Genomic DNA, 20137 nt, shown 5'->3' with positions numbered 1-20137 from the left:
GTGCACCCCGACACTCCTCACTGTGGTGGGCGCTGTACTGGCTGTGACGTCACATGGGGGCGGTGTGTGCGTTAGTCACGCACCGTCCCGACGTCACCTTCCCGCCCGCTGTCAGATCGCAGCTCCGGAGATATATTTGTTTTAAATGTCGCAATGGTTTTGCAGCTCCCAGTTGTTGTTTTTTCTTCGGAAACGGGTCCAAGTGGCTCTTTTTGTCTTAAAGGTTGCAGACCCTTGGTCTAGGAATTAGCATGTTCTTATGTGAGTAGAATATGTCCTTTTATTTAAAATGCATCTCTGGGTTATTTGTGGGGCATAGGAATTCATTCATTTCCCCCCAAAAAATATAGTCCGGCCCCCCACAAGGTCTGAGGGACTGTGGACCTGCTGAAAAAGTTTGCTGACCCCAGTGTTAAGTCATTTGTTTTTTAATGTAATTTAAAATATATATATATATTTTTAACCTCATAATCTTATGAAGGTGAGATACTGTTAGTTGCTGGTTGCTCTGCAGTGCCTTCTGGTGTCACATTTTAATAATGCATCAGAAACATTAAAAGGGGAATGTCATGTGGCTATATGATTATAAAACCTTCCTTAACCCTTCCTTAACGTTGACAACCATGAGTGTAGATCTGTCCTAGATCTGTTTGGTTGAGTGAGTTATGATACAGTGGATTTTTGGCTCAGACAGATGTTTCTCCACTCAGCCAGGCCACACCAGAGTAAGTCCAGCATAATTTACACTGGTTTATTTCCCTAACACAAGTGACTGACTGTAAATTATGGAAGATAATGTAACTACTGTGTGGGTTTTTGCATAGTCATTGTGACATTGACTTAATCTTGCATCAGTCACTTGGAACGGGTAGTAAGATGAACCACATCAATACAGTGGTGGAGGAACCCTCTCCAACACCCGGGGCGGTACACTGAGGGGCGGGGCAAACCACCCGGTGGCGTACACGCAACTCCGTACGGATCCCCATATGGACAGCCTGCGAGAGCAGCAGCCCATACGGTCGCCGTGCAAGAGGCAGCCTGTATGAACGCCCATATGGATGGTGCACGCGAGTGGCACCCATACTGACTGCACATGCCCTCGGCTGCTCTACAGCTGGGGGGAGGCAGGGGCCATCTTGTCACACACACCCCAGAGTGGTACCCGGGGCGGGCCGCCCTCTCCACCCCCCACTTCATACGCCCCTGCATCAATAGAATATTTCTTTCTCAGGAACATTGCACCCAGAATCCTAAGTGAAATGCAATTTTAAAATGAACAGTAGAAATTGGAATTTGGGAGAAAGTTTAAGAAACAGCTCACAACATTAGCCTCATTTTGTTTTTTATTTGCTATAGATTTTATAAATTGTTACTGATAGTTTTAAATGTTATGGTTCAATTTTAAGGGGATACAATGTGGTTCCAATTGGATTAATATTAGTCATATTTTTATCTCCATTGCTGTATTTTCTTAAATGTTCTACACAGCCATAAATGAACAATCACATCCTTAAAGGATAGTCTAAAAATCAGTCAATCATTAAAAGTATTCTTGGGCTTATGCTACTTGATGAAGTGGGTGGCACTAAATAAACACTTCAGTAATATGAATTGTTCACCTTGTGTGAAAAGGTCCACAGGGCAGGCCAACCAATTGCAGTATTCCAATTTATACTGCCACTCTGTAGAATAATAGAGGTTGTAGTCCACAACATTTTCTCTGCATAGACAGGATGACATACCACCCACATTTACACAAGAAAACTAAAGAATGAGTTCTTAGAGTGTCTCAAACCCAATAGTTTTAACAGGGAATGTTTTATCTCCTTGTTTCTCATGCTGTAGATTACTGGATTCATCAGTGGCGGAAACATGGAATATATAATGGTAAGTGCCAAGTCCAGATGTGAGGGGGTATTAGAGGTTGGCTTGAGATAAGCAAAGCAGCCAGTGAACACAAATATGGAGAAAACAATGAGGTGTGGAAGGCATGTTGAGAAGGCCTTTTGCCTCCCTTCAATAGAAGGGATTTTCAACACTGCAGTGAAGATGTGCACATAGGTAATGATGATGAAGATAAAACAACCTAACCCAATGACAGCACTTACCACAACAATTCCAATTTCAAGTAGGTACAAATCAGAGCAGGTCAGTTTAAGTAACTGTGGGATTTCACAGAAAAACTGATTGACAATATTGGAGCAAAAGGTGGGTGCAAAGGTGCCTCCCGTGTGTAACAATCCATAGAAAAAACTGCTGATCCACACACTAGTAACCATTTGGATGCAGGCCTGCTTATTCATCAACACTTCATATTGCAGTGGGTTGCAGATGGCAATGTACCTATCATATGCCATGACTGTGAGAAGGGAGAAATCAGATGCTAAGAAAAAGAGAAAGAAGAGGACCTGAGCAACACACCCAGAATAGGAAATGTGCCTGGTGTTCATGAGGGAATTGGACATGAATTTAGGGATGATGACTGAAACTTGTCCCAGGTCCTGCATGGCCAAGTTCATCAGGAAGAAGTACATGGGGGTGTGCAGGTGGTGGTCAAAGGCTACTGCAGAGATGATGAGAAGATTCCCTGTGACAGTTGCCAAGTACAATACTAGGAACAGAAGGAAGTGTAGAATCTGTAGTTCCCGAACCTCAGAGAATTCTAGAAGGAGAAATTCTGAGATTGATGTTTGATTAACTCTGCTTTGCTCTTTAAGATGCATGTTCACTGTTGAAGGAAACAGAAGGGGAGTTGTTAAAATGAGAGCCTAATGTAACTATTGAAGCTACAGTACTTGGACTTAATTTCAAATTACTACTACTACCACCGCATCATCATTATTTCAGAATATATATAGCACTTTCCAAAGAACAGCTATGCTAGTTCCAGTGTACAATCTAAAATATACACAGGGAAGCAAGAGAAAATGTGACTTTTGAATCATGGGTAGGCAGGGGAAGAATACAATATTGTTTCAATTAATTATATTTGTACTAGGTAATCCAATACATTATTATTATTATTATTATTATTATTATTATTATTATTATTATTATTACATTTATATATCACTTTTATCTTCCAAAGAGGTCAAGGTGGGGTACATAGTCCTCCTCCTCTCCATTTGATCCTCACAACAACCATGTGAGGTAGGGTAGGCTGAGAGATGGTGACTGGCCCAAAGTCACCCAGTAAGCTTCATGGCTGTGTGGGGATTCATCCTTATTCTCCCAGGTAATGGTCCAGCACTCTAACCATTATGCCACACTGGCTCTCAGTTATTGAGCATTCATCCTGATATGTTTTCTCAATTTTGCAGGTAGGTTTTATAATATCCATTGTTTATTTAATATTCATTCTGATTTTCTTGTTCAGAGGTTACTCAACACCATGACAGGCAATTGTTATTTCAAACTTTCCAATGCATTTCCTCATTACTTTCTTTACTACAGAAGTATTGTTGTGCATGTTTGAACTTAGAAGTGGCTTTTGCTTTGCCACAGCCCGAAATCTAGTTTAATTGTGCCACCTGAATTTCTGGCATGTGCCAAAAACCAAAAGAACAGCCCGGCTGGATAAAGTCAAAGGCAAATCTAGTCTAGCATCATATTCTCACAGTGGCCAACCAGAAACCTATGGGAATCCTACAGTAGGACCTGAATGGAGCTGCACTCTTCTCACTTGTGATTCCCAGCAAATGGTATTTTTGAGGCATACTGACTCCGACAGTCAGAGGGTATAAGCTTCTGTGTGGTGCAAAGAAAACGAATAGCCCTAGAAAAAACCTAGCCCTATGCCTTGTGAATTTAGAAGTCATCCAAAGTGGTCATAACACTGTATGGGAGTGGAAGACATTTCAAAGGAGAGTGAGAGATGAAAGGAGAGAGGGTTAAACATTCTAAGGCTCAAAAACTCAGTTATTCAACAATATCAAAACACCAAGTAACATTTAACATACACTTTCTTCATTAAGTTAGTCCATAATTTCAGAAAATGATATTCTCTGTGTGATTCACACTCACTGTTTTGCATCCACTAGAAATTTGAAAAATCTTACCAAAGTCTGTAGGCTTCCTTTAAAATCATGTCCCTTAAACTTCCTCAAGTGTCTTTGTGAAGGTGATTTTTCCATATTAAGACCAAATTTAATTTTAATACAGCTTTTGTTGGTTGTGGATCTATATTACAGGTTAGGGAGGGGGGAATGTACATACCTAATAGACACTACCTGAACCGATATAGAAAATGAAATTTTGCAACACTGTTCTCCAGCCAGCCAAAAACAAGTCATAAAAATTATGTATAGTATGGTAAAGGGCAACTAAAAATACATCAGTGACGATTACGGGAAATGTACAAAAATACATTATATTTGGGGAAATTTCTTGTAAAAGGAATGTATTGGGCATAATTGTGTTAAAATGCATATTTTAGGAGGAAAGTGCCTGGAAATATGTATGGATTTTCATCTAGGCTGTTTATTGGGGGAGAGAAACTGATGTGAAACTCCTGCAAACTGAATTTAAAATTTCAGGGAGGGGGAATTAAAATTGAGAGCTCCACCATCTTTACTAGAGATTACACAACAGATTGTGTTCCTCTGTGATGGGATTATGTCTTTATGTGAAAACAATTTACAGTACTCTGATCTGTGTGAGATTCATTGACATAGAGAGTGTTGAGAAAAATAGTCAATGTAAGTGGAAGGAGAGAGAGAGAGAGAGAGAGAGAGATGCACACGGAAGAAACAAATGAATGTACAGTGGTACCTCGGGTTACAGACGCTTCAGGTTACAGACCCCGCTAACCCAGAAATAGTACCTCAGGATAAGAACTTTGCTTCAGAATGAGAACAGAAATTGCGTGGTGGCAGCGCAGAGGCAGTAGGAGGCCCCATTAGCTAAAGTGGTACCTCAGGTTAAGAACAGACCTCCAGAACGAATTAAGTTCTTAACCCAAGGTACCACTGTAAGAGGAAGGGCAAGGGTATATATTCAAAGTGAGTGAGTGTTCATAGTGAGAGCAACTAAGCATCTCTAAGATGACAAGGGGAAAAAATTAAGGATATAGCAGCTTACTATTTTTTCTTTCCAGATTTCTCTCAGCTTCAAATTGTTGTTCTCCTCCAACTAAGTCAGGTGACAGTGTATTTCTCCAGCCATACAGTACATGCCATTTTATAAAAGTCATTCTGTACACAGCTCTATGGTGATAATAAGAAGCTGTCAATTATGATGTATTAATTTATCTTTTGTGTTGCAGGAGATTTACTGTCATGGGAATGCAGCACGTCTCAGTAGTTGGAGTTTATGGAAACAAAAATAGCTTGTTCTTTTTGATAATATGCTTTTTAAAGACTGTGGAAAATTGGGTTCCTGAGATTTTTATTTATTTATTTATAAAAATTTTGTACTACCCTTTATCCAAGATTCACAGGGTGATTTACAATATAAAGAAACAAAAATGCACATAATTGACCACATGGCGTGGCACACACACACCATTTGAATGGCAATGCCCATTAACTTGGGGTTGGTGAGCCCCTCAAATATTTTTTTTGGGGGGGGAGGCGAAGACCCCTCGGTCCCTATACGTTGGCTCCTATGGTAGAATCAGTCCCTAATTTCATCTGAGGAATATTGAAGCATGCTGGCACTTCTTTCAACTTTTAGAAGTCAGGATCTGGTCTTTGTTGCGTGTCGAGGTCCCCAAGACACCCCAAATAAGAACACAATGACACTTGATTTTTGTTTAAGGTTTTTGGCATAATTTTGGCCACAACTTTATTAAAAATACAGCAATGTGAGTGGTTGCTTAGGCATTCGTAGCAACTAACTGACCCCGCATGGGAACAGTCTGACATTCACACACCCCGTGAAGTCAGCAAGGGTAAGTCACCCGGGGAGAGAGACAGGACTGGGAACCATGCCTCACCTCTCCCCAAATGCCCCCAGGGGCTCTTGTGTGGCCCTAGCCCCTTGCCAGGGGGTTCGGACAAAAGCATGGGGAGCCCCTGGGTTCCTTTAACAGAAAACCCTTGCAGCAGCATTTTGGAGGGGCAGGCACAGCCAAATCCATACGCCTCCACCAACCAATTCCCAAACCAATGCCTAACTGCAACCTTACAAGTTGTGACGATTTGCAACGCAGTAGGCAAAAACCAAATGGCACCAGCCAATCAGCCAAATGGACAAAATTCCTACCGGGCCCCTGCCCCAAAGCAGATGACCCCATGACAGGCATAGCAAGGTCAAGCAAACAGCCTAACATTAGGGAGGGAGGGCGGGTGATCCGAAGCACGCAGCAAAAGAGGAAGCTTGTCACTGTGTGCAGTGTTTTTAACAAACAGGGCTGTCAATCAATAAATGGCAACATATAAATCTCCCCAGTAACAGCCCGCCCCTGCTTAAAGATGGCCAAACTCTTTTGCCCAGCAGCAGTGAGGTGTCTTGTCAGCCCCCACCGCAACACGTGCTCTCCAGGAAGGAGAACACGCTTTCCCATGGAACTTGCAAAATGGCGATATGCATGACCTACCTTGTGCCACACAATGTTTGAGGGCATTGGAGGAGAACTTTTACCACAAAACCTTGATATTCTTTTTTCTCATAAAGAAACCACAGATATCAAACCTTTCCTGCTCTGCACCCCTCATCTTTAGAGGTTTTCCCTATCATAACCACAATCTACCATTAGGGCTTTGTAGGTCAAAACTAACACTTTGAATTCAGTCTGTGTTGTTGTTGTTGTTGTTGTTGTTGTTGTTGTTGTTTGGGGGGTTATAGCAAATAAAGCTGCTTCTGGATAGGTGAAGTAGTGATGAATGGATTGCTGCTCTTCAAAAGGTAGGGCACCACATTCTGTACTTGGTGAAGTTTCTCAAAGCACCATATAAAATGTGCTCCCATTCTCCCCTCTTTGGATTTGCCCCAGAAGGCCATTAGGATAAGTCCTATCTCACCTCCCCCTTTCTATTTTATTCCAAAGAAGTAGGAAGTGACAAGACTGTCCAATGCAACAGGCTCTTGTGGAGAACGGGTTTGTATCACCTCACATACTAGTGACATCTTCCCTCACCATTTTAATACTGATGTTGAGGAAGAGTTATTTGAAATGGGGTTGTACTCCCTTGGAGGAGTGCACCTGGATCCATCTTGGTCACTGGAAGACCAATGACTTCCATGGCTAGGGGTGTCCTTATAACAACTTTAGGTGTTAAGTCAGCTATGGTAACTTCTGGACAGGGATAGCTTGACCACTGGTGTCCATGTAGTGGTAGCCTTCATATTGGATTACAGCAATGTGTTCTATGTGAGGTTGCCCATGAGGTTGACTCAGAAGCTTCAGAAAAATTTCTAAACTTGACGGCTCACTGAAGCAGAAATAAACAGCTGCTGAAGGAATTGCTCTTGCTGCAAATTATCTACCAGGATGTCAGGGAACTGACATCAGAGCGAGAAGCGGAGGCAGGGCTCCCGAGCGATGCCAGAGAGGGGACCAGCAGGGGGGAAGGAATTCAGGGTAGCACCAATAGAGAAGAGAGGGAGATGGAGGAATTGGTGACAGGGCTCCAAGACCCTTCACCCGAAACTAGTGGAGAGAGCGCTGGCACGCCCCTGCCTTCCCCTTACCTGCGCAGACGCGTTCCGCGCAGGGAACATAGGAGGAGACTCGGGGTCAAACAGCTTTTATGCTGGAAGAGGTTCAAGAAACGCCCACTGACGGATTCTGCAAGTGACTAACAGGTCACGGAGGGCGAGCTCTGACCCTAAGCATGGTTGGGCAAGCAAGCTAACTACTTCTAAGGCCATTTACGCACAAGTAACCCCTCACAACCATTATACAGGCTAAGGTCCTGGTACAGATATGGAAAGACAAAGCCTATGCAGCTGTGGGACACAATGTCCCATTCCTGATGGGTCACTGTGCTCTTTAGAAGAGGGTATCCTGAAGATACCAGCTCATTAGGATACCCATTTCCTATACAATATAGGAAATGGGTCTCTACTGTGAAGACACCTACCTTTTGGAAGTTCTTCCTTTTATATATTAGGTGTCACTTCTATTGTTCTTCAGGACCTGTTCATCCTTCAACAAGCCTTTGGAATTATTATTATTATTATTTATGAAATTTGTATACCACTCTTCATCCAAAGCTCTCAGGGTGGTTCACAGGATAAAAATACAAGATAGAAACACAAATACATAATAAAAATAAGAAGGAAAACAAAACACACCAATACCCTCCCACAAACACATATAAAAGTATATAGGATGTTAATCAGCCAAAGACTTGGTTGAAGAGGAACGTGTTCCTGCATTGCATTTCAAATTTATTTTTATATATGGAATCATTTTGTCAATGGAGTGGCTGGTTATGCTAAGCCTGTCTGTTCCCAGATAGGGAGCTTCTTGAATGAAAACGCAACTAAGGAATATTCAAAGAAAGCCAAGCCAAAATTGGCTCTCTTCTTTATTTCTGCTGCACTTCAGGTGACAACCCAAAGGTACCACCCCAAACAAGGAAAGTACAAAGTCTTTTATACATTTCTGTAATTAGAATTTAATTAACAAATTATACCAAAGCCTGGTACATCCTAACACATGGATACATAGCATTTGTTATAACTGTTCAGCCATTGCCAACTTTACACAAACACAAGTTTCATATTTGCGTACAAGGCAAGTTGACAGGGCAAGTCAGCAACCATCAGCCAATACAGTAAACAGAGCTGGCAAACTTTGGTACATTTAAAATCAATCAATCAATCAATCAACAGCAAAACTTCCCATCATTCTATTGTAGGCTTGGGTCCCCAAATTTTGCAGTGCAAAGGCATTTCCTTCACAAGTCTGTGATGCACTTTATTCCTGCATTTTATATGTGTGTTTTGTTGTATGGTGAAGTAGATTTGAAATGCTTCGTAGGAAACAATTTTTTAAATAATAAATAAATGCAAACAGACTTACATACAAATGTGATGCTTTTTTGCTTTGCAATCAGTTTATTTTAAACTTCAATTTTGCATACATAATTCAATGTCTATGTAAAGACTGATTGGCGCAGCTGAGCTAGTGTAACAGAATGAGCCTGTTTTCATGTAACAAAGGGAATTTTGATTCTGCATTGGTGTGCATCAAGGAATCAGAGCAGGGAGTGACTTGAAAGGTTATCTTGTTCAATGTCTTGCTGTAGCAGGAAACCAGTTACTACGCATCCGTGATGGATGAACATTTAGTCTGTACATAAAAACATCTAAGACTCTTGTTCATCACCTGCTGAAAAACATCTGTATGACTTTTGAACAGTTGATACTATTAGGAACATTCATAACGCTTAATAATAAAAAGTGCTCTTCTAATTTGAATATGTTAGTTCAGTTTTGCCTTGTAAAGCAGCCCTGAGCTGAATATATGTAACTCATGCAAACTTTCCTCATCAGACATACAGTTTCCTATCATTAGAGTTATATACAGAATTTACATTTACAGAATTTGCTGGGAAAGGTATTCATAGAGGAGTGCCTTAAACCCAACAGCTTTGACAGAGCATTTTTAATTTCCTTATTTCTCATGCTGTAGATTACTGGATTCATCAGTGGTGGAACCATGGAATATATCACTGTAAAAGCCAAATCCAGGTATGGTGGGCTATTAAATATGGGCTTAAGGTAAGCAAAGTATCCAGTGAAGACAAATAGGGAGCAAACAATGAGATGTGGAAGGCAAGTTGAAAAGGCCTTTTGCCTCCCTGCACTAGAAGGGATTTTCAACACTGAGCTGAATATGTACACATAAGTTACAACGATGAAGATGAAGCAGCCTAACGCAATGACTAAACTGAATGCAAGAACTCCAATTTCAAGTAGGTACAAATCAGAGCAAGTCAGTTTAAGTAACTCTGGGACTTCACAGAAAAACTGATTGACCAGATTGGAACAAAAGGGGGGTGCAAACGTGCCCCCAGTATGCAACACTCCATAGAAAAAGCTGATGACCCATACACTAATGATCATTTGGGTACAGGCCTGCCTATTCATCAACATCTCGTACTGTAACGGTTTGCAAATGGCAATGTACCGATCATATGCCATGACTGTAAGGAGAAAGAAATCTGATGCTATGAAGAAGAGAAAAAAGAGTACTTGAGCAACACACCCCAGATTTGAAATGTACCTTGTATTTAAGATGGTATTGGCCATGGATTTCGGCATAATGACTGAAACTGAGCCAAGGTCTTGTAAGGCCAAGTTCATCAGAAAGAAGTACATGGGGGTGTGCAGGTGATGGTCAAAGGCTACTGCAGAGATGATGAGAAGATTTCCTGTAAGTGCTGCCAGATAAAAAGCAAGGAACACAACAAAGTATAAAACCTGTAGCTCTCGAAGCTCTGAGAATTCTAGAAGAAGGAATCCTGACAGAGAGGACTGATTAACTATGATTTGCTCCATCACAATCATGTCGCTGTGGAAGAAAGCAGAACAAAGTGATTAAAGGGAATTAGAAAAAAGAAAAGTATGTCAAGAAAGAGTCCTGCACTGTCTGCAAAAGAAGATGGTATTGTTCCTGACTTGATTTGCAGTGTCCCTTCTAACTAGTCAACCTATTGCAGTGATAATTTGTGACAACATAGATCACATGTATCATATGATTTTACAAAAGACTAAAATAATAATTAAAAAATCAAGATTTTCTCTTATGCACTGCATGAGCAGTGAAGACCTGTGCTGTCTGTAAGTTTTTCATCAATAGATAGATGATAGATAGATGATAGATAGCTAGATGGTGCACCAACCCTGCAAGAAGTGGGTTTAAAAGACTGGAAGAACATTGGAGAAATTCACATTAGAGGAATCCCAACCATGCCAACAATATGAACAAGCAACAAAAATTAGGCTTTGGTCAGAGTTATTGATAGGCAAAACTTGGCATTTTGTGGTACACTGCTATCAAATGATTTTATTTATTTATTTTTGAAGTTTGCAGAGTTTCTAGAATAAAAATACAAAATGAGAACATAACATTATATGAACATAGGGAAGTTTGGACTTGTGACCAGCACAAATAAAAAAGTAGCTTGTGACTGGCATGAATGAAAAGTACAGAAACACAAAAACAGACAAAACACATGTTGATGTACTTTGTGTTGAAAAGAGAAAGAGGGTTGCGCAAAGAGAGAGTTACAAAGTGACTATATGTGGAAGAGAGAATATGGCAGAGAAATAGAGAGGAGGAGAAGGGGCAGAGAGTTGAAGGGATTTATTGTTTTCATTGCAAGTGCAATTGAGGAAATGAGTATAAGCAGCTTACTATTATTCTTCATAAATTTCTCTCCATTTCAGATTCTGTTTCATTCCATTGAAATGAAATGACTGCATATCTATGCAGCCATACATGCAATTTTATAAGAATCTTCCTACGCTTGGATCTACTGTGGCAATAAACATTTGTCAACATGGAGAGGAGATTTCTTAATAACTCTTCTGTCTTTCTGGAGATTTGCTCCCACAGGAATTAAACACATATTAGAAATAAAGCTTGTTTGCAAAATGCATGTATTAGGCATAATTGTGGGAAAATACAATTTTTAGGAGAAATATTCATATATCAATCATGTGCCAGCTCCATCTACTATGCAGGCTAAGACTCTACCTGCCCATAGACTGTTACACCAGAGTGGTGCATGCTATAGTTATCTCCCGCTTGAGCTACTGCAATGTGCTCTACATGGGGTTACTTTTGAAGGTGACCTGGAAAAATACAATTAATCTAGAATGCAGCAGCTAGACTGGTGACTGGGAGTGGCCGCTGAAACCATATAACACCGGTCCTGAAAGACCTACATTAGCTACCAGTACATTTCCGAGCAAAATTCAAAGTGTTGGTGCTGACCTTTAAAGCCCCAAATGGCCTCGGCCCAGTATACCTGAAGGAACGTCTCCACTTCCATCATTCAGCCTGGACACTGAGGTCCAGCACCAAGGGCCTTCTGGCAGTTCCCTCACTGCAAGAAGAAAAGTTACAGGGAACCAGGCAGAGGGCCTTCTTGGTAGTGGCGCCTGCCCTGTGGAATGCCCTCCCATCAGATGTCAAGGAAAGAAACAATTATCTGACCTTTAGAAGACATCTGAAGTCAGCCCTGTTTAGGGATGTTTTTAATGTTTGATGTTTTTTCGTGTTTTTAATATTCTGTTGGGAGCCACCCAGACTGGCTGGGGCAACCCAGTCAGATGGCCAGGGTATAAATAATTAATTATTGTTATTTCTGTTTGTCTGAATGTTCCTGATGCTTTTTCAATGCACCTAGATGGATTTTCTTCACATTTTATAATCCTTTTTGTAAAAAGAACTTCCTGTGCCTATAATAGGTTAAAGTGAGAATGAAACTATCAAAGCAAGCCCCACCAGCATGTCAACTCCGCACGAGTAGTTCTGCAAGGAATTTTGAGTAGAGACATAAATGTGCCTTGCTTTTAGGTGAATATGGAAAACCCTTGTATAAAATAAAGAACTCAAACCTAGAAAGATTTGTTTATTCAAGGATGATATGCATAACTTTAGACAGTACATTGCAAAGTCAGCAGGTGCAGGCTGCAACCAATCACTGATACATCCATTCTCTCTCATCTAGAGATGACAGTGATCTTAACCCTCTAGAATGTATTATTATTATTATTATGATTATTATGATTATTATATAGATTGGAACCATTTCTAGTCTATATAAAAAGTTATTTTCCCATATGTGAAGATCACAGCAGGGTTTAAAGTGTAAGAAAATAGCAGAATATATGTACAAACATGTTAGAGAGCATTAAATTAGATAAGACGGAACCTTAAAATGCAATCGTATGTAATCTGAATCATAAACATTGGTGTTTGGTAAGCGGGAAGTCACTAGTTTTGTTGAATTGCAATATAATTGTTGAGTAACAAACGTAACTTTTGATATGGGAAAAATAAGAAAATACTATTACAAAAAATATACTGATTGTGTTTTTATCACTTCCCTTCTGTTTCGCCTTCGAGCTGTCAGGCACTAAACAAAACTAAACAGAAAATGGTTTTTTGAAATATGCAATTTATCCTGCTGCTTCTATGGGATAAAGCTGGGATGAAGATGAGAACTTCTGAAATGCTGGGCATAGGGGGTCTTATCTTCCTGGTTTCTAAGTCATAAATTTAAGCAAAATGCAATCCTCAGTGTTCCTGTGCAGCAGAGTACCTCTACAGGTTAATGGTGACTCCAATTTTTCCCGTCAGTTTGCAATGTGTTCATCTGATCCTCCCTGCACATTTGGAGTTAGGAAGTCTGCTGCCTTTTCAAAGGCTTTGGGGGACATAATGAAATTAAAGGGGCGGGTAGGAATCCTTCCTGTTGGGGATATTAGACAATGAAATCCCAAGGAATCCCGCAATGCTATTTATATATGTGACTACAGCAGCAGAAATGAAATGAAGGAAGAATGGTTGATGAAAATCTTGGAATATGCAGAGATGGCAGAATTGATGGCACTGAAGTGTAATAAAACAGCAGAATATATGTACAAACATGTTAGAGGGAATTAAATTAGATAAGACGAAACCTTAAAATGCAATTGTATGTAATCTGAGTTATAAACATCGACGTTGGGTGAGCGGGAAGTCACTAGTTTTGTTGAATTAGAATATAATTGCTGAGCAACAAATGTAACTTTGGATATGGAAAAAAGAACAAAATACTGTTACAAAAAAGAGGAAGACTGTTGCCTTCCATTCCAATGGAAAAGATAGATGTTATATCAAGAGCTATACATAGTTCACCAGGGGCTGATTCTTGTATCAAAGGTGCAAGCAGGACAAACTGAACCATTAACATGAGCCAGGCAAAAGTCAAGGAAAACACATACACCCCAACATTCCTCTGATGAAAATAGGGACGTTTTTATCTGAGGACTTTTGGAGGGTATGCAACGACAGTCAGGTACAGTGATGTAAGTGTGGGTTAAAATGTTTCCCATTGCTTTACCTTTCTATGGAAAATTCATTGATTCAACTTACGTATTATAGTCAATGTACCATAACTGAAATACAATAAAATTCAGATTAAGCAGAACAACAACCATAACAATTCTATACCACCCTTCATCCGCGGATCACAGGGCAGTTTGCAATATAAAAACACAAAAATACATAATACAATAACAGACAAAAACAATAACCCCATCCACTTTAAAAGGCCATAAATTGTTTAATTAGCAAAGCCCAAAGTCACCTATGATGGTAGCCAGAGACCAAAGCATGTGGAGAGCTGCCGAGCAAATAAGGAAATTTTAACCACTACACCAATTCTCACAATTTGCAATATAAGCAATATAACCCTTCTAGAACAATTGAGAACACTAAGCTAAATCTATTTAGCTGCTTCAAAGTTTCCTCATAGAATTTCCAGTTTCCTATCATTAGTATTATACCGCATACAGAATTTTCCTTCACAAAATAAGACTGGAAATGTTTTTCATAGAGGAGTAACGCAAACGCAATAGCTTTGACAGCACATTTTTAATCTCCCTATTTCTCATGCTATAGATTACTGGATTCATCAAGGGTGGAACCATGGAATACATAACTGTAAATGCCAAATCTAGATGTAATGAGGCAGGCTTGAAGAAAGCAAAGTATGAAGTAAATACAAATAGGCAGTATACAATGAGATGGGGAAGGCAAGTTGAGAAAGCCTTTTGCCTTCCTTCAGTTGAGGGGATTTTCAGCACCGCAGTGAAAATGTACACATAGGTTATAATGTTGAAGATAAAGCAGCCAATCCCAAAGACAGCACTTATAGCAATAGCTCCTATTTCCACTAGATACAAATCCGTGCAGGCCAGCTTAAGTACTTGTGGGATTTCACAAAAAAATTGATTGACTACATTGGAACAAAAGGGGGATGCAAAGGTTCCTCCCGTGTGTAACACTACATAGAAAAAGCTGCCGATCCATACACTGCTAATCATTTGAATATAGGCTTGCCTATTCATCAGCATCCCATACTGTAATGGTTTGCAAATGGCAACATACCGATCATATGCCATCACTGTGAGAAGAAAGAAGTCAGATCCCACAAAGAAGACAAAGAAGAATAGTTGTGCAACACACCCCGGGTAGGAAATGTACCTGGTGTTCATGAGGGAATTGAGCATGGACTTGGGAACAATGACTGAAGTTTGTCCCAGGTCCTGCATGGCCAAGTTCATCAAGAAGAAGTACATGGGGGTGTGCAGGTGATGGTCAAAGGCTACTGCAGAGATGATGAGAAGATTCCCTGTGACAGTTGCCAAGTACAATACCAGGAATATAATGAAATGTAGAATTTGTAGTTCCCGAACATCTGAGAATTCTAGGAGGAGAAATTCTGAGAAAGATGATTGATTATCCATGCTCTGCTTCTTCACATTCATGTTGCTATGGAAGGAAGCAGAAACCAGCTGTTAAAAGGGGAGCCCATTTTATTTAGGATTGTTATTATTGTTATTATTTTTCATCCACTTTACTGTTGCCAACTGTAGACCACTGTGTTAAAAATATATAGCAAATTCATGTAATCCAAGTTACACTTCGCTTCCTAGTGTGAACGTATCTGAAAATATCCAGAAAATAGATGCAACACATGCTGAGGTACTTTGTGTTATGCAAGATTTGTGAACAAAGGTAGATAGTTGCTGGAGAGAGTGACTATCTGTGTAGGAGAGAATATGACAGTTAGGGAGAAAGAAGAAAGGAAGGATGACCAATACATTACTTTCATTGTAAGTGCAATTGAAAAATATAGAATGGTATCTTACTTTTTTCTTCTTCATAGGGTTCTCTCCAGCATGCTTCTCCAGTGAAATTAAATGGCTGCATATTTCTCCACCCATACCTGCAATTTTATAGCAATCCTCCAGCAGTTGGATTTATCATGACAATAATCATGAATCAACATGGGGAAGACACTTATTAATAATTCTCCTGTCTTTCTAGAGATTTCCTCTCACAGGAATTCAACACATCTCAGCATTAGGGCTGTATAGAAACAATACTGCATTTTGTTTAGTTTTGCTAATTTGTTTGTTTTGGTTATCATAATAATATCAAAACTATGAAGGGAACTAATCATTCCACAACAGCTATATCAGATATACCCATCTGTATGAAATTCTTCTGACATGGATAGCTCTAACTATCAATGTTAATAATGAGTGTAATGAGTCCAGGCAGCACAGTACACCAGAGTAATTAACTTGAAGATTTATTGCAAACAAAGCAATTATCCTCAGGGCCCTCTCGCCGAGCGTCCATTAGTACACCCAAGTTGACCCTTCTGAGGAATGCTTCCAGTGTCTGCAGAATATACTGAACCTATGAACCTTGTGTTTCTTGGTTTGTTTTCTGTCTAAAACCCTTCCCATTCATCAGCTTCTTGGGCTCACTGTGTCGACCAACTCCTCTTCTGGTGAAGACAAGCTCTCTCTCTCTTGCTTTTTGTGCCTGCCTGAGAGCTTTGGCTTGTTCCAGTCTTCTTCTAGCTACTTTCTTATCTGCATTCCTTTTAGTTTCAACAAGAGGAGGGGGAGTCGGCAGGTGTCAGCTCTCCTCTGCCTGAGAGAAATCTGAGCCTCTCTGCTGCTGGCTGGTGTCTAACTCAGGCTGGAAATTCTGGCTTTGGGCAGGTGTGATTATGACCATGAGCAATACCACTCATTGGCAAAGAGTGCCTCTTAAAACCAGCACCTGTGGGATAAGTAGTAACTGTATGTCTGAATGTTCCTGATGCTTTTGCACTGCACCCAGATGGAGTTTGTTCACGTTTTATAAACCTTTTTGTAAAGCCTCTCCTTCTTACAGAGGGGAGGAGTTGTGAGTGGGAGCCGTTTCCCACATTGGCAGGGGGCGTTCTGGCCCCTGCCTAGCTGTCCCGGCTGCCACGCCATGCCCCCTGGCAGCCAACCAATCAGGTGCATGCTTGGGGGCGGGGTTTAGCTGCTCAAATGTCGCCACAGCAGCATTTCCCCTTCATTGCGTTGCTGGTTTTCGTCGGATCACCCACCCACCCTCCCTTCAGTTCATTCCTTGGTTCTTGACATTGCTATGGACCTTTGGTTGGTCACCTTGGTTGTCCAAGGGGCCTGGTAGGAATTTTTATCCAACTGTCAAAATGGCACCGGCCACTTGGTCTTTCGTCTACTTTGTAGCAAATCGTCACAACTTTTTAGGTATTGGAGGTTAGGCACTGGAATATGTTTGTGTATTTGGAGGGCAGGGTATGGCCACCGCCTACCCCTCCACTTTACGGGTATTCCAGTAAAGGAATCTGGTAGTCGTGGATCCTGTCTGATGCCCCTGCTGGTGGCTAGGGCCATGGCATGACCCCCGGTGACATCAGGGGGAGCTTTCAGTTGTATTTGCATCAACAGGCTCCTCCCACTGGTGGTTAACCCTGGTTAGACTCACAGCTCCCTGAGGGGGGAGGGGAGTCACGCTCTGTTGTTTGATGCAATGCCTAAGCCAATACATCTCACATGCTGTAAGTTGTGGTCTTTTTTAGCCCATTAACCTAATATACTGTGTCCCTGTGTCTTTCTTATCCTCAAGTGGGTGGTGGGTCCTTGAATCACAAAAGGAGCTACCTGAGCCTATAATAGGTTAAAGTGAGAATGAAACTATCAAAGCAAGTCCCACCTGCATGTCAACTCCACATGAGTAGTTCTGCAAGGAATTTTGAGTAGAGACATAAATGTGCCTCATTTTGTTTATTGTAAACCCTTGTATCCACTAAAGAACTCACACCTAGAAATAACCAAAGATTTGTTTATTCAAGAAAGATATGTTCAACTTTAGACAGTCTGTTGCAAAGTCAGCAAGTGCAGGCCACAACCAATCACTGATACATCCATCCTCTCTAATATAGAGATGAAAGTGATCCTAGCTCCCTGGAATGTTAAGGGATGAACATAACCAGTAGATGGTAGAGGAAAGGTTATGCCTTATTCTGCAGACAGGCAAGATTCAGAGGATGAAGATTGTATACAGATTGTGTGTTTATCACTGCCCTTCTGTTTCTCCTTCGAGCTGTCAGCCAATAAACAAAACTAAAGAGAAAAGGGTTTTTTGAAATATGCAATTTATTCTGCTGCTTCTATGGGATAAAGCTGGGATGAAGATGAGAACTTCTGAAATGCTGGGCATAGGGAGTCTTATCTTCCTGGTTTCTAAGTCATAAATTTAAGCAAAATGCAATCCTCAGTGTTCCTGTGCAGCAGAGTACCTCTACAGGTTAATGGTGACTCCAATTTTTCCCGTCAGTTTGCAATGTGTTCATCTGATCCTCCCTGCACATTTGGAGTTAGGAAGTCTGTTGCCATTTCAAAGGCTTTTGGGGACATAATGAAATTAAGGGGGGGCAGGAATCCTTTCTGTTAGGGATATTAGACAATGAAATCCCAATGAATCCCTCAATGCTATTTATATATGTGACTACAGCAGCAGAAATGGAATGAAGGAAGAATGGTTGATGAAAATCTTGGAATATGCAGAGATGGCAGAATTGATGGCACTGAAGTGTAAGAAAGCAGCAGAATATGTGTACAAACGTGTTAGAGGGAATTAAATTAGATAAGACAAAACATTAAAATGCAATTGTATGTAATCTGAGTTATAAACATTGATGTTGGGTGAGCGGGAAGTCACTAGTTTTGCTGGATTGGAATATAATTATTGAGTAACAAATGTAACTTTGGATATGGAAAAAAGAACAAAATACTATTACAAAAAAGAGAAAGACTGTTGCCTTCCATTGCAATGGACAAGAAAGATGTTATATCAAGAGCTATACATAGTTCACCAGGAGCTGATACTTGTATCAAAGGTGCATTTTGGAGGGTAAAGGTAAAGGTAGCCCTGACCGTTAGGTCCAGTGCTGGATAGGCAACCACAATTAGGTGTAGTGGTGTAAGTGTGGGTTAAAATGTTTCCCATTGCTTTACTCCAAAGACCGACTGGGAGGAAGGTCTGTTGGAGCCCTTCTTACCTGGCCCTTGCTCCACCCCCCCCCCCCAGCCTGCAGCTGATTGGCTAGCCAGGGAGGGAGTAGAACGATGGCCTGCATGCAGAGGGGCATCACCCTGGCACAGGAAGCCTGAGCTGGGTTGCAAACCCCGCCCACTGCTAAAGGTGTGAGCGGTAATTCCCATTGCTTCACTTTTCCATAGAAAATTCATTCATTCAACTTATTACAGTTATTACACCTTAAGTGAAATACAGTAAAATTCAGATTAAGCAAAACAACAACCACAGCAATTCTATGCCACCTTTCATCTGCGGATCACAGGGCAGTTTACAATATAAAAACACAAAAATACACAATAGAGTAACAGACAAAAACAACAACCCAACCCACTTTTAAAGGCCATAGATTATTGAATTAGCCCAAGGCCTGGGCAGCATAGCCCAAAGTCACTTATGATGGGAGCTAGAGAAAAAGCATGCAGAGGGCCTTAAACTTTACTATGAGGCTGCCTGTATAACATGGTTGGGTGATTGGATAAAATTGGATAACACCGATTTACTAGTTTTAGAAGGGTTTGGAAATAGACACTCACGGGACTGAAATAAACCTTATAATGTTTATTAAAAATCATTCATTTTGGATTTAAGAGCATTGAACAAATATATTACAACAATTGAAGGATGTATATTTAATTAAATTTTGAATAGTAATATTCCATAGTATTAAGTACACATAGAATGTAAACATGACAAATGTGTAAATATACAGAAAATATAGAGAAACCTAGAAGGAAGGAAGGAAGTACAAACTTGTTTAGAGTTAAAGTATTAAGGTTAAAAGGAATAAGGTATGTATTATGTATTATGATGGTGAAATTTGTAAAATCTGTAAAACCAATAAAGATCATAAAAAAAATCATGCAGAGGGCTGCAGGGCGAAGACGGATATTTTAACCACTACACCAATTTTCACAATTTGCAATATAAGCAATGTACCCCTTCTAGATCAATTGAGAAAACAAAGCTAAATCTATTTAGCTGCTTCAAAGTTTCCTCATAGAATTTCAGGTTTTCTATAATTAGTGTTATACTCTATACAGATATTATCCT

The 20137-nt window shown here is 40.4% G+C and overlaps 3 protein-coding genes across 3 annotated transcripts; all 3 read right to left on the bottom strand.

Annotated features, from left to right (window-relative positions):
- Positions 1-1754: 1754 nt before the first annotated feature.
- LOC114583044 (olfactory receptor 14A16-like) lies at positions 1755-2726 on the bottom strand. The gene has a single exon (XM_028704391.2). The coding sequence runs from the start codon at positions 2724-2726 to the stop codon at positions 1755-1757; it is 972 nt and encodes a 323-aa protein (XP_028560224.2).
- Positions 2727-9471: 6745 nt separating this feature from the next.
- Positions 9472-10464, bottom strand: LOC114583045 (olfactory receptor 14A16-like). The gene has a single exon (XM_028704392.2). It carries the CDS (start codon positions 10462-10464, stop codon positions 9472-9474), a length of 993 nt encoding a protein of 330 aa, XP_028560225.2.
- Positions 10465-14475: 4011 nt separating this feature from the next.
- Positions 14476-15441, bottom strand: LOC114583047 (olfactory receptor 14I1-like). Its single transcript, XM_028704394.2, has one exon. The coding sequence runs from the start codon at positions 15439-15441 to the stop codon at positions 14476-14478; it is 966 nt and encodes a 321-aa protein (XP_028560227.2).
- Positions 15442-20137: the final 4696 nt, after the last annotated feature.

The sequence above is a fragment of the Podarcis muralis genome, chromosome 13, assembly GCF_964188315.1.
Source record: "Podarcis muralis chromosome 13, rPodMur119.hap1.1, whole genome shotgun sequence".
In the NCBI taxonomy this organism is placed as follows: Eukaryota; Metazoa; Chordata; class Lepidosauria; order Squamata; family Lacertidae; genus Podarcis; species Podarcis muralis.
This window is presented reverse-complemented; position numbering and strand designations above follow the sequence as displayed.

Coding starts and splice junctions, on each gene's coding strand:
- LOC114583044 (XM_028704391.2), bottom strand. CDS start 2,726: ATGCATCTTAAAGAGCAAAGCAGAGTTAATCAAACATCAATCTCAGAA.
- LOC114583045 (XM_028704392.2), bottom strand. CDS start 10,464: ATGATTGTGATGGAGCAAATCATAGTTAATCAGTCCTCTCTGTCAGGA.
- LOC114583047 (XM_028704394.2), bottom strand. CDS start 15,441: ATGAATGTGAAGAAGCAGAGCATGGATAATCAATCATCTTTCTCAGAA.